Source organism: Merops nubicus, unplaced genomic scaffold (assembly GCF_000691845.1).
Source record: "Merops nubicus isolate BGI_N331 unplaced genomic scaffold, ASM69184v1 scaffold2226, whole genome shotgun sequence".
Lineage (NCBI taxonomy): Eukaryota > Metazoa > Chordata > Aves > Coraciiformes > Meropidae > Merops > Merops nubicus.
Genome location: NW_008615424.1, coordinates 40,971 through 62,600, shown reverse-complemented (window position 1 = coordinate 62,600; position 21,630 = coordinate 40,971). Strand labels below are relative to the sequence as shown.

The 21,630-nt window shown below is 44.9% G+C and overlaps 1 protein-coding gene across 1 annotated transcript in view; it reads right to left on the bottom strand.

Moving 5' to 3' along the window:
- The window catches only part of TTYH3 (tweety family member 3), a gene marked incomplete at its 5' end in the record, with an annotated part of 33,115 nt that overhangs the window by 8,700 nt on the left and 2,785 nt on the right, over positions 1-21,630 (bottom strand). Inside the window, 10 exons of the mRNA XM_008942496.1 lie at positions 81-257; positions 2,245-2,381; positions 3,137-3,229; positions 3,350-3,442; positions 4,688-4,743; positions 12,467-12,542; positions 12,869-12,941; positions 15,114-15,209; positions 15,979-16,199; positions 16,807-16,918. Coding sequence (XP_008940744.1) covers positions 81-257; positions 2,245-2,381; positions 3,137-3,229; positions 3,350-3,442; positions 4,688-4,743; positions 12,467-12,542; positions 12,869-12,941; positions 15,114-15,209; positions 15,979-16,199; positions 16,807-16,918 — 1,134 coding nt within the window. The remainder of the gene's footprint in view (positions 1-80; positions 258-2,244; positions 2,382-3,136; positions 3,230-3,349; positions 3,443-4,687; positions 4,744-12,466; positions 12,543-12,868; positions 12,942-15,113; positions 15,210-15,978; positions 16,200-16,806; positions 16,919-21,630) is intronic.

Genomic DNA, 21,630 nt, shown 5'->3' with positions numbered 1-21,630 from the left:
TGCAGCGTTTGGCCACAGCAGGAATCAGAGAGAAGCAGCCTGGAGAGGCCACAATACAGCCTTCAGGTGGGGATACTCACATGTACTCCGTGACGGGAGCATTGCTGACTGTGTGTGCTGCTGCTGGAATGCTGGTCTCACTGCCATAACTACTCCCACAGCTATACAGGCTGGGCATGTGCACTCTGTAAAGATTATCGTGTGTTTGTCTACTCCCTTGAGCAGCTGATTCTTCTTCCCCATCATCATCTGAGCTTCTGCAAGAAGGAGAAAAAGTTCCTCCTAGACCTGTACAATTACCCTGCATGTGGGGTTTGCAGGAAACCATGGTAATCCGAGGAACCTCCCAACCATCTTCCACACCTCCACATTTATACCCATTTGGGATGCCTCAGGGTGGCAGTGTCAAACACAGCCTACACCACAGTGACTCAGACCTCCCACAGACACCATCTGGACTTTCACACTGCGTGATCCCCTACAGTCACCCTGCGGTCTTCTCTCAGGCTTAGCAGACAGCACAGGTCTGCAGCTGCCCAGTCACACCACCACAGGATGGACACTCATCCTGAAACACACTGCACTTACAAAAACACTGAGAGGCAGTGGGGATTGGTGCCATGCACCCCACAGAAAGCACCCTTAAAAACTGCAATCTGTGTCCTTCCATTTCTTGTAGCCATGTCCAAAGAGCTCTTAAGGATAAGCTTCTGCAGACTTCTCTAAACTCCCAGTCTGGGTACAAAGGCTTCATCTCATAGCAAAATCTCAGAAGTCTTTACAGAGACTAAGTTGCAACATGTGTATCTAAAGACTTCATTCTCTCAAAAATGCCAGGATTTTGAATAAATCTTGACATGCAGCAGAGCTGTTTGCCAGCTGGTTCCTTCCCCCCTTCCCATAGCATTCTCTTGTCCCTGCTATATAACATACACTGCTAATTAATCTCCCTAATTATGGGATGAAGCACCAAGGTTTGAAATATATTTTAGCAATGGCTGACAAAGCTAGTAAAAGGTCCTACAGGAAGCACTTTGTTGCTGGGTGAGCCAGCATGGACCTCACTAGAACATCCCAAACATCACCTGCAGCTTCGGTACCACAAGGTGGCACTGAAGATCTGTTGAGAGGATTGCAGCACTCAAGTATGACATCCTCCACCTCCCAGAGGGAGGCAGAGCAGGAAATGGTGCTCTGGGCAAGGCAAGAGGGAATCCTCCAGTTCACAGCACCAGCCTGAGCCTGCTGGGGGTGGCAGGGCAGGCACAGCCCACGTGGAAGGCAGCACAAGAGACACCACTGTGTAAACCTGTCTCCTTTGAATGGGCAGACTACCATCTTCTTCTTGATGATGTCTCTGCAGCTGCACGTGGAAGAGGCAGAGGAAGCCACCCGCTGTCTGGAGCGCTATTCTGACGCATTTCCCAAGGCTTTCTCTGTGGGCACTGCAGCCCTGGCAGGCTCTGGCTTCCTGCTATTGTTCAGGATGTTCCACTGTACTTTGAACCTTGAGCCTGGGCTTAGACCACAAAAATCATGTTTTGGGACCACAGATGAGAACTTGCTGCACAGTCTACTGCTCTTCTGCAAGGACAGAAAACTCAAAGCTACTTTAATAGCTGCATGAGGAGCAGCAGCCAGTCAGTGAAGTGAAGGTTTGCTCAAGACTCAGTGACCAGCCTGATTATCATCATTAATACTAGTTCCAAATAAGTCTGCCATTAGATGATTGCCACCAGTTTGCAAGTATCTCATCTGCCCATGCTATTGCCAACAAGACAGTCCCCAGTTTCTGCTAGCCCTGCAAGTCAGTCGCCTCAGCGTGAGCAATGCCAAAAAGGCACGTGTGAGCAGCTTCTCATTCCAGGTCTCTACCCCATCCTAGAAGAAATGCCTCAAAACAATGTAAGAGACCAGGGATTTTTCAGAGATGGCATGTAGTTCAAGCACTACCTCTCTCTCCAGCTATAATCATTTATCTCTGACTTGACTCAGGGTCCTGCAGTGTACTGAATACTCTGCACACAGTATTCCAATGCAATAAGGTTCAGATGTAAATATTAACTACAGCCAGAGCAAAAGCCAACATTTTTTTTCTGCTGGATCTGTGCTTATAAAGCCTCATCCCTCACACTCTTGGGATTGTATGGGAAAAAGCTCCATATGCTCATAGGCACAAATCCAATAGCCAGTCTTCATAGGAAAAAGCTCCACAGTGCTACAGGATCTAAACCCTGTCTATACCTCTTCTGCTGCCAAGTGTGTGGGACGCTGCACACAATGGAACTGAACATGAGGGCTGTGACAAAGGAGAAGAGAACCAGGTAGATGAGGCCTTCCACTCCATCATAGCAGAAACCCGTCAAAGCCTGGACGTAATCCTGGAGAGAGAAATGAGCAGAGTTTCCTGATCACAATAGAGTTAACACTGAGCTCTAATTCCAAAGCCCTTCCCCAGCACTATGTTCTCTGGAAAACTTAAAGAGATCGTAGTCACTTTTCCAGAGCATGTTTCTATTTTCATTTCAGGGACCTCAAGTATTTTTTATAACTGATCTAGCCCTTATTTCCCCCCACAAAGTCCAGCTTGGATTTAGACATGGAAATATTTTCAACCCCATACAATAGACTTTGAAGGGGAAAAAAATAAAAAGGGAAAAGTCAAGGCAAACTTATCCACTCAAATTATATACCACATTTTTCATCAAGCCTCTCTGCTCCTTCACTATGTCACCTTGCCCAAGAACACAAGCACGGACTGTCCACTTCTCTGCCTTCAGAGAGCTAGCTAGAGCAACAGTTAGGCCCTGCTATACTGCAGCTATAAGGCATTTTGCTCCATGGGAAAGGCAACAAGCTATGTGCTATAGGAAAGAAAACCCTGAAGGGCCCCGAAACCTTAGGCCTACAGCATGTAGATGTATAAAGACATCTTATCTAGTTTCCTATGTTGATCTTTAAACAGAAAGCTAACATGAGCCAAATTCCCATTCTCCTTTCTACTGGAGTCAATCAGTAAAAGCTGTTACAAACTGTTTTGGCACACCCTATGTGAAACTCCAAAATAATCATTACACTACAGGCTCCACACCCCCTTTGTTCTTTCTTAGCTGAAGCCCAGTTACTGAGGACTCACCAAATGCAGACTCCGACAGTCTACTAGAGCTGTCAGTTGCTGCAAGTTGATTTCTGTTGAATTTAAAACCTCCTGGATCCGGTTAAGATACTCCTGTAAGCAAGAAGCTAGTGATTAATGCAAGGAAATAGCTTAGCAGGAGCTGAACCCTAGCATTGTGCAAGGGTAAGGGAAGTCAGAAAGCACAGGGAGAGCAAATTTGAGGAGAGTTACCTTGGAAGTGGGGTGTTCTCTGCTTGCTGACCTCATGAGTTCCAAAACGTCATCCTGCATTTCTACCAGAGCCTTGTGACTTCCTGACAGCTTCTGCTCAACACAAAACATGCAACGTTTCAGCAATTCAGGCCACATGCACCAACAGAATTCCTGGGAAAACCCTTAAGTCCTACTTCTCAAATCTGTATGAATGACACAAGTTAAGGATGTCTCAGATGACACAGGGGCAGCTGCGACAGGGTTAAATTTGACTTTTACCACACTGGAAAAAGTACAGACAGAAAGAGAAGGGGAAAGGAAGAGTCAAAAGAAAAAAAAAAGAACAAAACAAAAAACCACAAACATACACACAAAACATACACACAGCTGGGGCTGGCCCCAGGACAGAGGGAAAGAAGAAAGAAAACACTCATGTTCTCACCAAAGAGCAGAGCTGGATATTTCTAAAAGTCAGATAGCTAAGAAAGACTTAATGTTAACACTAGAAGTTGTTTGTATTAGGGTGCAGCCTTCACATCCCATTAAAGCATCCATGGGATTCTCACATGTAACAGCCTGTCAGAGTACACTGAACAACCAGAAACGCAACAGATGGCAACAGTGCATCATACCACAGCTTGAAATGTTCTTACCCCACCCTTTAAAACAGAGGAAGACTTAAAAAATCCTAAATATAAATGGTGAAGCAGTTGGTGTCTGCCAAATGGTAGGTGGTGTGGGTTCATTCTGGCCTCTGATACATCAGACAAAGTTTGGGGTGGGCCCAGGTGCTGTTCTTCAGCCCCCACACAAAAGAATAATGACTCACATTTATACATCAGGATACAAACCCTTCAACATCCAAGGATTAAAGAGGCATACATAAGAATCACTCCATCACCCACAGAACTGGCTGCATTTTGGGAGTGGACTGTTGCCACTGTTTAACCCAAAAGAACCTGCAAGAAGAGGTTCAAAGCAGGTAGTATGTAGTTTCCCACCCTGGCATTCACTGTGGGTACGCTGTCTCCACGCTGCTGTTCCTACAAGAGGGTCATGTAAACAGAGGGACCCTAGAGCAAGCCATAGTCCTCACCACATCACACACAGGCTCTTTGAAGAGGGCATCCTGGACCTGAAGCTGTGCAGGTAATGATGAAGTTGGAGAAGACTGCTCAGTAAAGCACAGTGCCACCTCTTGCACAGCTGGAAAGTAGCTACAAAGCTGTACCAGCAGTGGAGTGCTCCCTAAAGCTAACACCTTACAACTTGCTGCATGCTGGCATCCAAAGTACTTCACCTGTACCCTGCAGGATGCTGAGATGGGGGGAAGGCTGCTGGGATGCTTAAACTCACCTGCTGGAAAGGGTTGGGGTATCCAACACTACAGGTGATGTAATAGCGGAGGGTATCTGCAAAGGCAAAGAGAGAGGAAAGTCAGGCCAGAGATACTGTTCCAGCTCTGCAGTATTTTGCAGCTGCCACAAGGGAGGTGTTAAGTTCTGAAAGCAATACACAAAATGAAAATGCAACATAAATGGAATCACTTTCCCTTCTCCATGTAGGATTCAGCACATGGATAACACAACAGAAAGGGGTGTAAGCTGTCTTTGGGGAGAAAAAGAAAGATTTGTGTTTTGTTTGTTTTGTTCTGTTGTTTTTTTTTAACTACTTAAATAGTTAGATGAAAGACTGAAGAAGTTTTCTTCTGAAGTCAGCGCTATCCACTGTATAAACATGAAGACAAGACCTTCAGTCTAGGATAAATCTAACTGGATGTTTAATTTCTGCAACTTCCAAGTGTCAGGATACCATTCCACAGCCACTGAAAGCAACCACGGGCTGCTGCCTAGGGCATACAGCAGGGAGACAACTCAGCTTTCAGCTATTTCAGTTCACCAGCTAGGTCACCACACAGCCACCAAACATTAGCACAGGAGAAGTGGTAATGGTGATATAAATACGGGCTGGTCTCAAAAATACCTGTGCAGGCATGCTCCTGGGCCAAGGGAGGTGCACACACATCCCTGTGCTGCTAAACGTGCTGAATATATCACTTCCTAAATATACACCTTGAAGCATTTAAAAGAAAAAAGGGGAAAAAAAAACATCTTCACAACTGGGGATTCTTCTATCACGTTCAAGGAGATACTGGTTTTAGGAAGTGTTCTGTAGAAGCATATAAAGTTCTCCTAATTCAAGAAAAATCATAGCTTCCAGTAATATAATTTCCTAAAAATGGAGCTTTGAAAGCAAGAGAGGAAATGGATGGAAGACAACAAGTTGATGTCTTTCTGACATGTATTAGGGATGAACAAGTAAATAGTCTGGTTTATGATGGATGTCACTTGCACACAATTAGATTTTAATTAGAAGGCTTTAATTAGACTTTACCTGAAAGTGTGCACATCAGTTGTTTTGCAATATGCTTTGACTTGTGCAAAACTTTTGGTATTAAGTCAATACTGCAGACTTGATCAGGAAAGAAAGTTCTTTTCCATTTTTTAGGATAACAGCAACATGCTATCTGTTCAAGGGACCTCAGATCATTTTCTCGTAACATCCCAAATAATCCCAACATACCAGTAATCCAGTAATCACAGTACAGTGAAGACATCCTCATAAACTTCCAGGTATGACTGTGACAGTGCTCTGCTAGCGGTATCATTTATTTCCAGGCTCAAAGACACAGTTTTATTCTTCCTCATTCAGACATTTATGAAACCAGCCTGGTGCCCTCATGAGCCCTCTGTAATACTACAACTGCTAGCATGCACAAGTTCCAAATATCAGGCTTTCCCCTGCCATTCTCAACAATGCTATCAAGGCAAGAAACTCTGAAAGACTTGATCATCCAAAATACTTTTAGATTATTTCTCAAACATTTACAGTTCCTCTTTAGAGGAATGGGAGGACGCCAGCTCAGCAAAATCAAGGGTGATGTTAGTTCAGTAAGGACTACAAAAGCTCCAAAACACACATACTCTGTACTTCCCTCCTCCCACTAGCACCCTTTGCTCCATTCTTTTTAATCTTCTTGCTGTGACTCTCAGTAACGTATTCCAGGCTGAAAAGCTGTTCTGATCAGTCCCAACTCAGAAATCAGCCAAAAAGCACAACCACAAGAGAGAGCAAAGCTGTGAAGGAAGCAGACCAGACTGTAGCCCGACTCTGCCGCGCTTCCCATAAATATTGAATGCACCTTTTGGCAATCCAAGGCACTGGAGACCAAGTGGTACAACAGACTGTCAGCTCCTGTATGTTGGCAGTGCAACCTGACAATCATTATTTATAATTCATTAGCCTACTTTGGGGCAGCTTCTGCCAGCTGCTCTATCTCCCCACCACTGACTCTTTCTCTGGGATGACTTACACCTCCCCAGCCAAGCCCCTAAACAGCAGCTGGCAAAGCCTGGGCACAGAGGAGGGCAGCAAGAACTGCCTTGTGGGCCTCGCTTTGGGCAGACCACACCAATGACTGTCCACAAGTACCGAGCCAAGGGAAGGGCTGTTCCTCTCATAAATCACACTCAGTGGTCACAGAAAAATGGATTAAAATGCACCTGCATTGAGTGAACAGCATAGCAGCAGCAATCCACAGCATCACTCACGGTGACCTCAAAGAGCTGAGATCTTGTCATCTATTTATTTTAAACCAATAAGCCACTGAAAGTTTCTCTTAGGCTCCCCACACTGGTATCAAGTTTACACCACCTTTATAAGTGCATTAAGTTGCATGACATACAGCTAATACATAGCTCTATAAATGTTTCTTGAGGGCCTTCTGGATCATCCCTCGTGGGCAGATGACAGATGGGAGCTCCCAATATCATCCTAGTTTGCAGCTTGTAAGCCCAGGATAAAGACTGCTGGTCACAAGTGGACCGAAGGGCCGTACAGTGCAGCAAGGGCTTCCCTTGCCTCCCACCCTGGGAGGCAGGCTCAGCAAGGCTCCACTGTGGTAGCACTGGCCTTGCAGCTGACAAGTGTGACACTTGACACAAAATGTGCTTTCCAACATGGCAAAGCCAGCAGGAGCAGCCTGCCCCTGCGCTGAACCCAGCGTGCCAACAGCTGTGGTGCTTTAAAGCTAGAGCTACAACAGGCAGCAGAGCTGCCTTAAAGAGATCCTGTGCTGCAAAGTCTGGAAATCAAGAGGAGCCTCCATATCACCAGGATGGGAAATTGGAAAGAGCAGGAGGCACCTTCACCAGTTTTAAACCTGGTGGAGGCTATCCTGTACAACATCAGCTCTCACAGTTCTGTCCACAGCAGCTGTACTAAGCCATCATTCCCACTCTGCCAACAGCTCCAGGCAATTTCTCTCTACAATTATCTTTCCTGTACACTCTCCTCTCAAGGAAAATTCCTGAAGGTAGAATCTGATTTTTTTTAAGCCAGCCTTTAAGTGATCTAGGTTATTGAAGAAGGGTTATGCAGGGTCACAGCTGCAGCTGCTTTTGCCTGCTGTTGCTATCAGCAACCCTCCTGACCCACACTTGGTGCACAGGCAGTGTGGGAGCAGAAGGCTAGGAAAGGGACTACCTGAAATGCTTTATTTTTGCTAAGTCTGTTTTGCCTGGAAAGGAAAGTAGAGCTGCCTACTAAACACAGCTTCAGCTGCTAGAACTACTTATTGCTTCTGCAACCATGGAGACTTACTATTCACTTCAAAGCCCAGCCAAAATGGGGAAAAAAAAAATTAATATGCACCTGGCAAAAGGCAGTTATAAAGTCTGCAGGGTAAAGAGCAATCAGTAAAAAAAGATCCTAGTTAAAAAAACCCAAACATCCCCTCACCTAAAACAGCTTTTCCCAGCCCTTCTTCATGTCTACTTGAGCATTCCCTAAGCAGCCTGCATTTTACACAAACGCCCAGACGAGATTGTCTCTGTGGGTTCAATCAGAGGAAGTTGAAGTATACCTGTCACCTGTGATGTCAAAGGAAGAAGACACTTTTGACCAGATTTTCTTACCCAGGTAACATGTTCTCCATCAGGACTTTTGTTTCCTTAAGGCAACAGTCTGACAGCTAAAGGAAGTACCTGCATATCATTTATATTTCTCTCATCTATGCCACACTTGTACTGGTGAAATTGGTCATTGTGAGCCTTCAGCAAAGAGCTCGTAGCCATCCCACATGTCCTCCACCCAAAGCTTTCTGCTCATCAGGAGTCCAACAAAACCACGCAGCAGAACACAGCTTCCCCACACTGAGATCAGCTCAGCAGGACTCTCCAGAGAGCTTCTTCAGGTAAACTCTCTTCTGCAGTGTCCACTGAGCCCAGGTAATAACAGTGCCACCACCACACGCCCCACACGTGAGGTTTTGTCCTGACGTTACTTTTAGAGAGGAAAGAGAGGTGCTGGTGGTGTCAGTCCTCCATTCAGCTCGGGGTTCCTAAGGTGACAGTGGATCAGGGAGAAGCTGGCTAGAAAGCCATGTGCAACAAGAATGTTCCCTGCCTATATCTGGGCAGCTACATCTCAGCATCCAGCCTGCCCAGCTTGGCTGGACTGGAGAGAACAGGCTCCATTATCCAGCCCCTGATGTTGACAGTTCTTTCAGATGGAGTGACTGGCTGCTCACTGTAGATTTCTCGTCAGAGAATCTGGAAAAAGCTCTTCCCCATGTTTAGACAGATCGTGCCTTCTTATTTAATTTTATGCAATAAGTCATCTGATAATAACATAATATCAATGAAAGGATGAGACCAGAGGATGGCCTCCTGCTTTGAAAATAAACATCTTGGCTGCACCAAATCTTTTTAAGAGCAGCAGGAGCCAAATATACAGCCACTGTTCGACTCCATTGGCTTTATCTCAGTTACTGAATACTGGGTGAGTTAGGCATGTATATCAACCTCTTCCACAAAATTATTTAAGTCTCTCCTTCTCCAGAAAACCTGCATTAAGGCTCTTTGACCCCCTTCTCCCCCTCCCTGCCCTTCTTGTAAACGCACTGCAGTTTAGCTACAAAATGAGGATATCTCCTCTCCAGCTAAAAACATGACAGCAATAATAATGCACTTCACCAGATTATTCTCAGCTCCATTAGTCCTACTTAGATTTGCAAACAGCAATTAGTACACAAACAGGAATATTAATATACTAGTTGCCCAGTATCCAACAGAGTTACTTGTCTGTGACAACTACTATCACCACCACAGAAGCCTTGCAAATGTGCAAATCCAGATGAGTCAGTCCTAGTCTGAATGCCAAAGACAGGGCTGGGAATAGGACACCACATTACATTTGAAAAAAACAACTAAAAATAGTGATTAAAGAGAAAAACCGACCCAGCACTGCAAAGCTTCTTAGAGATTACTCATTGGTTCTTATAGCCTTAAAAAAAAAGATTGCAGCATGAAGCCCAGTTGTTCTCTACCCCAGTGCTGGTCAAAAGCAGATACCAAGGTGAGACTGAGAATGTGAGGATCATCCCAGTCCAACTTCAGCTGAAGTGATCCCAAGGTAAATGAGATTCCTACATATATGGTAAGTCCCAATGGATTCTTCCATGGATTACCTGAACCCCTCCACCCACACACTTAGTCACCTCTTCTCTGAACAGAAAAACTAATGGTTGGACAGGGTTTTGAGCAACCTGGTCTAGTGGAAGGTGTCCATAGCAGCAGGGTTGGAACTAGATGATCTTTAAGGTCCCTTCCAACCCACCCCATTCTATGATGCTGTGGTTGGGTACACCCTGGTGAAATTAGCTGATGCAATCTTAAAGTGTTTCTGCCTCATCTGTCTCTACTGCTGTTAACGTTGGAGAGCACCATCCAGAGCATAGGCAGCAAGCCAGACTGTCCTGACTCCATGCACCAGAACCAGGAGCCCTCACACTGGGCATCCTCCTCCAGGAGGACAGAGCCAATGCTGGCTCCCAGCTGCCTGCCCTGTCTTCAAGTTCATTGCTCGCACATACCCGGCTTAGCCAATCACAAAGCAGATGCTACAGTTCACAGCCAAGCATATTATGGGACATCAACACTTATTTTAGATTTTAAAAGATGTTTTTAAGGTGCTATTACTGGGATTAAAGTGTCACTGAGCAGTGCCACACTGAAGTCCTCATGCTGTGGTTCTCCTTCCTGCTCGGGCACAGAGGACAGTCCCAACATCAGGAACCAAGAGCTATTTCTGTAACTTCCTCACCATAAACTATGACACAGCAGTGAAAATGCACATGGGAAGGCAGAACATTCAATCACCTCCCAACCAGCTGCCTAGCACATGGCAGGCTCACAAGTTAGACCCATTTCCTTCTGAAAAAAGGCAAAAGGTGCTCACGACCACTCAACGGCTGCCTAACAGCAGGGAGCTGACACACCAGCAGCCCACAGAAGGGACAACCCTTCCAGCTCAAGCCTGTGACAACACCTGCTCTTCCTCCTCTTCAGCGTTTTGCTTAGACCCATTCACTGTTATTTATGGAGCCTTAACAACTGTTGTAGCTGGCAGTGCTGCCAGAACAGAGACTGATTTCACCCGGGGGAGCTGACTGTCCCTGCCAGGGGAAGCAGGAGGAGGGACAGAATGTCACTCACCATTAGCCTCTAGATGAATTATAGTGACTAACAAAAAACTGCAGGGGCCAAGCAGACACGGACAACTGAAATGGAGGAGTAGCACAAAGGGGCATTTCTTCAGTTTCCCAGCACCAATCTAATTGTTACCAAACATGTCCAGAGCTGATATGAGTTACCAAATCATTACAGCACACAGCTGGCATTAGCATCAGGTATTTCCCCTTGGCCTCACTGACCCATTTGCCTCCTTAAACACCTAGGAGGCTAGCTTGCTACCTGAAGCTACATCTTCATCACCTTCACAGCCAGGAAAGGATTGTCAGCTCGTGTGGTGTTGTTGTTACACACTTGTTCTCTCTCTTACTGCATTTCTTTGTACAGAGAGCTGCCAGGCTCTGTCCTCTCCTTCCAGGAAATCAATAAAAAAGGCATTCCAAAAATAAGCTGTAGGGTGGCAATATCAACCTGTACATATTCTTTTATATTACATTCTGCCTCCAGACAAATATTTTTATTGCTTCCAATCCCTCCATCCTGAGCCATAGCTAGATGCTTAATTTCCCCCCCAGTTAGTTGCAGAGTAGAAGGCAGCACTGGGCTAAGCAGACAGCCATACATTACATCTTCTGTGCACAAGGCAAAGATTCTCTAGTTTCAGCAAGTAAGAACCAAGAAAAACAAGTGTCTCCTTTTGCAAATCAGTGTCACTGCTTATTTGTGTTCTCCTACATAGAACCACCTAGAGGAACCACTCAGGGGCAGAGGGTAGGAGAAAAGAAAAGTTAACTTTGTTATCAAAGCAGCAAACTCAGCCCTGAGAAACACCTTTAACACTTAATGTATCTCTGCTGGCAAGTGCCCAGCTACATTATTGTTAAGCCACAGTTCTGAAAGCCACTTCCCCCCCCACGAGGTCCAAATGGAAGGCACCCCTCATCTCAACAACCACATCAGTCTAAATTAGGAGCACCAAACCCAAAATCCATGAACCAGTGCTTCAGCTGGATGCCACTGTGATGCAGGCATATTGCTTTAAATGAAACAGGATAAACAAAGCAATCAAAACGCTGCATTTATAATGGAAATTCAAACTTCTCTTCATGGCTGTTTCCATTCATTTACACTTTAGTATTAAAAAAGATTCCTATTTACAGCCACTGTTAAGAGAAAAAATGGCATATATTTGTTGACAACAGACATAAAAATAAATATTCTAGATTCAGGAATACAGACCCAAGGGCAAGTCTTAAAAATGATGACTCAAACTGAACAAAGCTACTGCCACAGTTATGTCACTTGGACAGCAGAACAAGATTGAGGAGTGTTACATTCAAAGCAAAATAATTCCATCTTATCAGTTATTTCCACTTAAGGGCCAAGACAGAAGAAAGGTTCTGAAGGCTCTTCTGACAACAAAAAAGTGTACGTGTGCACTTCTGGCCACAGTATAAATGATTCTTTGGGAAGAACATATGCTTTTCCCACTGTATGCAAGCTCCTCTGTTCCAAACAGAGCCTTGAGTTCTCAGCCACTGCCACGTCCTACGTGACAGCTGGAGCTCCAGCACCCCATGCCAAAACCAGTCCCAGCACTTACCAGCACTAAGCACTGCATTCTCCTCAACCACTTTGGAGACATAAGCATCAGGGTTAATACAGAAGTCACTGGAGCCCTGGATAGATGCAAGACAAAAGGGAACATGAGTATCAAAGAACACCAGTATCAATGAGCAGCTGAGACAGGTTAACATGAGGGAACCCTCTCCTACAGAGGTGTTTCAGATGCTGAAGTCTCTCATGGTCACCCCTACTAGCACTGCTTTACACAACTGCAGGACCACACCACAGAAGGAGGAGCTCTGCACTCTTCATAGATGCAAACTGCTCAGACAGCTACTTAGGACAACAACCAGCATAAAACAGGCACAGTGGAAAATTAATCTTGTTTCTGATAAACCCACATTAAAGAGTGAATGGGACTTGGATCAGAGCCACTTACCACAGCAACAGCCAGCTCCAGACCCAAGGATCCCCAGCTGACAATCAGGGCAAACACCCCAAGCAAGCACACCCTGTGGGAGACAGACAGATGGCAGATGTAGAAGCTCTGATTCAAGCAGATCCTTCCAAAAGATGTGTTTTTTGGAGTCCAAAGCAATTGCCAAACCCAAGAAATTATCAACCACTGTATCTTAGGATAAACCACGCCAGTTTGTGTGTCATGGACAGCAGCAACCACAGGAGACTATGTCCAGCTGTTGGTCCCCACATTACTTGGCCCTGGGGCTGCAAGGGAAGGAAGGAGAGGGTGGAAGCAAGGTCTCCTTCTAGCAGGGAAGCCAACGGGACAAAGACCCAGTGGTGGCTGTAGGGAAGGCAGATCAGTATATGGATGACTACAGTCCCATCACTTTCACTATTCCCATTCTTGACTTTACTTTCTGGGTCCAAAGATACTCAAAGAAAAATATGCCATGTCAAAAAAAACCCCCAAACCTCACAAAAACATACTGAACTAAAATTGGATAAATCCCTCCAGCACACACCAGTGGAAAAGGCTTTTGCAGTTCCCTAAACAGCATGTTAGGTGTTCATCCCTATCTTCAGCACTCATACTGAGAGCATTTAGGCAAAAGTGGTCCTCAACTCCCTCAGGCATACAGACTAATAAGTAGTTTACGTATCCCTAGCTTCAAAGTAAAGGGATACTAGCTTGCTCTCCTGTAGATGCTTTTTCCTTCAGGCTTCCAAACACAAGTAGATTCCCTCCCAGCCACACCCTGAAGAAAACAAACCAAAAATCTGCTCAGAACCAAGACAGTCTTTATCCAAACCTAGTGTAAGCATCTCTGTGAGGAAGTGACCTACCTCTTCTGCTACGTTTGCCTCATTGAAAACTTAAAAAAAAAAAAAATCAAAAATCTATGGGCCTCATTAAAAAAAAAAAAAGATCTACCCTGTAGTTTACCAACTTATTCTGAGTAACCCTATTCTGTGAATGGATCTGTGGCTCATCTTGCAGGAGTAATGGAGTTTCAGAGTGACCTCTGTGCAGCACTCTGGAATAAGATGCTTAAAAACTTTATTATGCTTTTTCCAAACGGATTAAAAACTACCAGCCATGGATCAGCAACCTTCTGTGGTTTTATGACATATGGACAACGTGGCTTGGTGCCTCCAGCTGAGCTTGGTAATCAATAAGACACATTTGTTGGTTTACTTTAAATGAAGATGACTGGGTCAGTAACTGATTGCTTGGCTAAAAGATCTAAATCTGGCACTGCACTGCCTTGCTTGGCTGTGATACACTTGTTTCTTATGCCACGTGCTCCCTTTGGGGAATGCCTTAATATGAACTTCTGGCTAACAGGGAATGAGATTCTAATTTAAACCCTGGGTTTACCATCTGTGCATGCACTTGGACTTTTGTCTTTATTATCTGCCAGGTATGAAATCATCTGGCAAACCATAAATCTGAGTGCACATTCCAATTATTAATGGCATCACCATGCATCAGTATAAACTCTTGGCCATGTCAGTTGTCAAACTGACACTATGTTTATGATACCAGTATCTTTGCCAAATATGCCAAGCTAAACCAAGCTACAAAAGAGGGATAGGAATCTTTTTTTTCATGTAATGGGGCCTGAGCACAGCAGCACTTGCAGTGCTTTTTAGAAACAGGCATTAATATTGCAGTACCATGGCAACAAGACTCCTCCTCATAACTGCACAAACCATTGCTTGTTCTCAGTTGAACATTTCTTCAGGTGTGACAGCCAAAAGTAAACAAGAGCAGATCGTGACACAAGAGGCACTACCAGGTTGTGGAGACACATTCAATGCTTCCCATCGATTAACGACTGCAGAGCATTAAGGGGAGATTTTTAAAAGCCTGTAAATTTAAGAGAGGATGTTCACATCACTGTCTCCCAGCAAACAAAGGCTACAAGCACTACTCAGTGGAAGGCAGACTGCCCAGAGGAGTTCCTCATCTTTGATGAAGAAGCAATGGACACAAGTACCATTGCACTTTATAGCTCAAAAAGCTGCCTGCGAGCATCTCTCATAGCCCTAATCCTATCCACAGAGCTACATTATACAAAGCCTCTCTACATCAGGAGACAAATTCAAGATGTTCAGTCTCAGAAGTCCTTGATATCAACTGACAACAGTCCAGAGGTTTTAAACTAGCAGGCATTCAGCTGCCCTTCCTTATGCCCTGTGCCTGGGTCAGGACTTACCCCATAAGAATGGCCCTGGAGTTTCTGATGAGCCCGAAGAGCACCAGCAAGCAAATTAGGACGTGGAACAGAAGCAGGCCCAGGTATCCCAGCCACCTGCAGCAAACAAAACCAGTCTGGTGTATAAAAGGCACAGATCAAGAAGCTAGAGTGACTCATGGGAAAAATGTAGCCCTTCTTTTCTTCAAGGAAAAGCCACTACTAATGATTAATTTCCAGAGACCTCTGGGTATTTGCCAAGTCAGGAGTCAAGGCAGGTAAAAGCATTTACAGAACACACTCAATATACACAGAGAAATGAGACTGATAATCTTGTTTTAGTGTAAAGTTATATGCACCTGGACACCAGCAGGTGAACAGTCATTGCAGCTTCCTAGATGTTGGTTAGAAAATGCTTGTTATTTATTCTACATGTGTGGACAAAGGCTTTCTTTTGTGGAATACAGCTGATGCAATCTTTTATTAAAATGTTCAATAAAAAAGAACATTAGGCTGTCGTGTTAACTTACAGAATTAATGCAGTTTTCTAGTCTATTTACTGTGCCATACAACAGCAGCTATCTCTGTGGCTGTTTTTTTCCCCAGTGTTAGAACACAGGCTACAGGTTTTGTACATTGAGAATTCTCTTCAGCTGGTAGTAAATACACAGCTAAGAAAAAAATTGTTGTCATGCATTTTGATTTAAACTTGGGGCAATTTTGCTGTACATAAAAAAGAAAAAAAAAAAAAAATCAGCTTGGTAGGCCAAGAGCACCTGCAGTAATATAAGAAGGCTTTAGGTCAGCCACCCAGAACACACACATCACTGCTGCAAAACAGGCCGAAACAGATGCTACCACCACTGCACTACAGCATCCTACTCACCTGTACCAGTCGTAGAGGTCAATCTGAATTGCCAGCTCCTCCAGCGACAGCTCTTCATTCTTCCAAAAAGGGATCTCAGTTGTTTGCCTGACCAGATCATCCAAGAGACTTTGCAGTTTCTGGACAAGGTGCAGGTAGTCTGTCTGCTTTGTGAACATTTCCTCCAGGATGAGCAAGTTTGGTTCCACTGTTTGGTTCAGGGACACTGCAGTATCTAGTACCTATAGTACGGGAAATGAAAGAAAAGAGAAAAAAATAGAAAAATAATTAAAGGACAGAAAGTCAAGGAAGTAAAAAAAGATTCATGCTTACTAGCAAGTGAGGGATAGCTTCCAGATTACCAGTCCTCTGTCTTAAGAGGCTCAGAGTGCTTACTCTTCAAAAGCAACTTAAAAGCATCTGTAGAAGTAGATTGTTTGCAAGTAGTGTGATAATGACATCTCAGCTGAGCCTTTAACATCCGTGCATATTTTGCAGCCATCAGGGTTGCAGTATGATACTATGGCATTAAGAGCTAGCATAGGAACAACTGATTGTACTGAGATGATACATTTTTACTTAAGAGACTCGTCTGCTTTGGCCTGCCTCCTCTTCTGGGCGTGCAAAAGAGCTGATCAGAAGCTGTTTTTAAACCCAGCAAAGAGAAGACTTCATTTAATGAGCTGTGTTTGCTTTGGTATTTTTAGAAGAGCCGAAAAAAAATCACCACTCCGTTAACGGAAATTTTGGCACCTCTCTAAGCCCAGAGACTGACAAAAGAAGAGGAAGGGACAGAGGGGCAGGCAGACCCAGGAGGAGAGGTGCTGAGCGAGGCTGCCCGGTGCTCACCCGCTCCTGGACGCCCGCCACGGTGCGGTTGGCGTGGCGCAGCGAGTACGTCAGCCGGTGGATCCCGTCGCTGGTCTCCCCGTTCCCGTAGAAGCCAACTGCAATTCCAGCACTGCAGAGGAAGCCAGAGAGAGGGTGGGGGTGAAGCCACGCGGCAAGCTACGGAACACGGCTTCCCGCTGTGGCACCTCCACAGAGAGGGGAGCCACACGCCTCCCAGAGGGACACGGGGTGGTCGTGCTCCTCAGCCACCATTATAAACATCCACTCGTCAACATCTGTCCCTGCTTTCCATGCAGCCACCAATTCTCTGTATAGCATCTGCACAATGAGCAGTGGAACACCCTTCCCAAGGGGTATGTTTTGTTTATGACACTAAGGAAAATCCAATGGAGAACTGTTAGAGAAATCAGAGCTAGCCACAGGCAACCAGAGGCCCAGCCAAGCTCTCCAGTGGTCCTGCAAGGGCTGTCGTCGTTATGGCAGGAGACACATCCCTTCTCTGGGCAGGAAACAGATTGTTTTGTTGCATTTTTTAAAAGTGGAACACAGAGCTTGAATTGACCACTTGCCCATAGTGGAGGTTCCCCTAGATACCTTTTCCATGCCCTCTTCTCTACACCACGAAATATCTATGAACATCATCTATCTTGATTTATCTTCCCATTAGAAGCATTTGTGCCATACTGATTTAGAGTACTGGGAAAGAAGGCTTAATAACTTACTAGGACAAAAGGCTTATTTATTTTTAAAGCAAGCAAATTTCAAGCTTGCAGACACAATTCAACTCCAGCTGCTTAGCAAATTACCACCTATCAACTGATTTGCCATAACTGTCCACACTTATCAGTCTGGCCCAATTATAAAGTAAACCATATTAGCTTAAGCCTCACTTAAAGGAGGAAGATCCTGTAAATGAGTTGCAACCAGGAGATTATCTCATGTGAGTCAGTGACACCTCTTCTATTAAGACATTACTGCAGGAACTCACAGTTCTTCTTCCCAAACCCATTTTTCCTAATAACAGTGGAGGAAAAAAAACTTGTGAAGGGGTCATACAAGTGAACTCAGGGCAAACAAACATTATCAAGATATTAATTTCCTATTCATGGCATATTTAGCTTCAGAGCACCCAGGATCTTTTCTGGGAAGGTTCTCAAGGCCGTCTGTAGTAGAGGAAAGGAAAGTGGTGGTGGTTTTGGTGTAAATCTAAAGTTATTCTGGATTAAACAAAATGTTTCTTCACAATTTTGTGCTTGCATTATAGCACTACCCTCAGAGCTGGTTTGAAGGAGGAATAGGAGAGAAAGGAATTAAGGCACACAAAAGCTTTCAGAACAAGTAAGCGTAGTGCCTTTAACAGGAAGGGTCACTAAAGGACATGAAGCATTCTTCACCACCTTCACTGGCTGGAAAATCAAGCCAAGCAGGAAGGCCAGAGTGGGCTTTGTCTATATAACAGACCCTTGCACAGATTTGCTCTGGCACATACACCCATCTGCAGCCCAAATGACCGTTTCTGCTCTCACTCCTCTCCTGAGTGAAGACAGCATCCATCCATCTCTCCCTCCCTCCCTTCCTGAGCTCTTCCACTTCAGAAAGAGCAAGTAGAAAAAATATAGTTCATCTGGTTGCTTTCCTGCTTTGTCCTACTACATACACGAAATGGAAGCAAAGATCATGCACTGGAAGTGGAGCCACTATGAAAATCTTTCTCAGCCTCACATTCTGTCCAACAATTGAATTTCCATAAATTATGGAGAGCTTGGCCCATAAAAGCCTCAGCTGAGGAGTCTTTCCAGGGACAGTAGGCAGCCTACATCATACACAGAAAGAGAGGCAGTAGGCATGTAACTCAATATTTAGGTTAATACAAGAACTCAGTCTCTTTCTTCATGAAGATTTTTCTTCCAACGTTTTCCTAATGCAAATGAAGCTGATAATTAAAGACAGAAAAGCCCTCTGACTTCCTCCCTGGCTGCAGCTATTATCAGAGCTTGGTAACGCATGCCTAGGATGCAGGGGGGTGGAGGAGATAAAAAGACACATACCCCTCCTCCTCCTCCTGAACTAGAGACTGCAGATCCAGAGCTATGCCTGGGATAAAGCAACTCAGCATCCCATCACTGCAATCACAAACCCCTGGCTTGAATTGCCCTTTGTCTTATCAGAGCAAACAAATTCAGACAGACTCTTTCACTCCCCTGAGCAGCAGAAAACTTCAACAGTTTTTTCTACTATAGGCACTAAAGAAATTCCAGAACATTCCTGACGCTGAATTGCTCACCCATTAATTGGTGAGTAATTTCTATTCAGCCTGTTACAGCTACCAGAAGTCTATTCTTTCAGCAAAGGCTTGGTAGGTGCCCAAACCCTGCTGCTTGGCTCTCAGTATTCCCAGCACAGTAGCACTCTTGGTGGAGCAGACCCAGAAATGGCACTCTGCAGTAGCAGCAGTCATTTTGTCCTTAAAGATGCAGCATAACCAGGCACATCAGCCAGTTTATTCACAGGTACCACTAATGAAGTGCCAGCAACTGCATGGAACTCATCACCCTATCCACAGTAAAACCACCCCAGGAGCCTCCCCAGCCCTGTAGGAACCACAGCTCCAACTGCCCTTAACCCTCTAGGCACAGTCACTGCTCCTGATAGAAAACACCACAGCAACAGGGCTTGGGATAAAAGCCATTTAATTCAAGTAACAAATCCCTCTAGACATGCATATCACACAGTCACTGCAAACTCCACATAAAGCATTAATTATTCCATTAGTGCCCAGCAAAAGCCAGCTCTGCATCCACACCCACTGCCAGCAAGGGCCATTTAACGTGGCCATTCCTTCTCCTGGGAGCAAGCTGTACAGTTCTGTGGCAGTTCCCTTTTCTATCATGCTGGAGAGAGAAGGAAATCATCCCTGAAGCCCAGAAGCTCCATCTGGGGGCAGCTGCCTGGCCCCACGCTGGCCTTGAGAAGGGGCAGAGCTGAAGGGAGGGAAGAGGGAGAACTCTTGATGTTTAGTTTTCTGTTTGCATTTGGCTTAGTCTAAATCCAACAGTTGTTTCAAATCCCTGCCTACACACAGTGGTACAAAGTTGCTATTGTTTAAAGGAGATTTAAGGATTTGCACTAGTTTTTAACTACCTTTTATTTGATTAAAGGGAAACGGAGGGGCTCCCTCTATTTAAGCCCATTCTTTTAAAGTAAAAATAGATGAACTCATCTTAACCCTACCACATAAGTCCTTGAGGTCAGAACAAATTGCATGGCTCCTTGCACAAACCCCAGGAGGCTCTGTAGCCTGAGGTAGAGCAGATCCATTTCCCAGTATGGGATGACAACATCATCACCCAGCGGGGAAGCGTGCATCTCTGTCAGGCAGCGTGGACACAAGAGCAGCACTCCTGAACGACAGAGCTCTTCCACCCTAGCACCCTCTGGAAGACACTCCAACGCACTTTCAGACACTTCAGTAGGAAAGTTCTCTCCACTTCTGCTATTCTCGCTCCTGTCACGCTCCCCTCCCCAGCACCCACCCCTCTCTCCTGAATCCACACAGTCCCAATCCTCAATTCCTCCTCCCAAACCTACCTTTGTCAGTCTCCTGTCGCCTCCACTGCCCCCACCTCTCCCCTGCCTTCCTTCTCTGTTTTCGAATTAAAATCTTAAAAAAAAATCCATCTACCAAGCTTTTACAAGTCGTTTAGAAAGTTGCTCCTGCTGTTCAATACTATATTTCAAAAATCATTTGGCTACTCAGTCATTTTGGTAAGTTTTGGGAAAGCCACTCATGCTAAGTCAAGAAAACACTGCACTCCTGAGCCCAGCACAGAAACACACACACACAGTACGTTACACCAGTAGCGTGTTAGATGACATGAGACAGGAGAGCAGCAGGGCTTGATTTCCCTGTATTCCTACAGATACACCAGGATGATTAAAAGTCCTGCAGGCTGTGTACACACATTTCAGCATCACTTTTCAGCAAGACTCAGACTCAAGTCTGAAGAATAGCTTTCCTGTTTTTGCACGCAAATGTCACATGAGCTTAGGATGTCCCTTGATAAAAAGCCAGAAAAGAAAAATCAAGTGTAATTCCAAATTAACTTGCAATGCAAGCTTCAGAAGACAACCTCACCCCTACGTCTTCTGGATTACATGAGGTGCACATGCACATACACATGAACAGCTGAGCATTGATCTGATCCAGGAGACACGTCCATGCTCTCTGTTGGAGAGACCCTCCCATTGTAAAACCCACACGCACACAGTGAGAACCCCTCTGGCTACCCAGTCACCAGGCTGAAAAGATGAGCACTAGCCATTCACATCACATCCTTCAAAGTGAATAATCTAACTACACCAAGTCATCTTTAATTACAGGAACTTCACAAGGAGGACCCTTTTTAGACTTCATGTTCTCAGGAGGAATGTTAATTTGTCTGTCTAATTACCACCTTGCACTTTCGCACCGAGGGAAAGTGCTATTACTGGCACTTAAGGAAGCAAGTTTTCACCATCTATTTGTACCCATTTTTTTCAGCTATTTTCTCCACAAAGCTTCCTACACACCTTTGGAGCTGAGCTCCCTTCTGGGAGCATTAAGATCACCTAACTGTTGGATGATATGATTTATAAGACAACTCTCCACACACAGAAACAAATCAAAATTGATAAAGGCTGGAAATGAACTAAGCATTCAAGGAATAATCTAGGAAAATCATTCCTGCAGTTTTGTGGCTAGAGCAACTGGGAAGACTCATTATAGAGACATTTGGTTGGAGAGCTCCTATTAACCAGTTATGCCTTCCTGCTGGTTCAGCA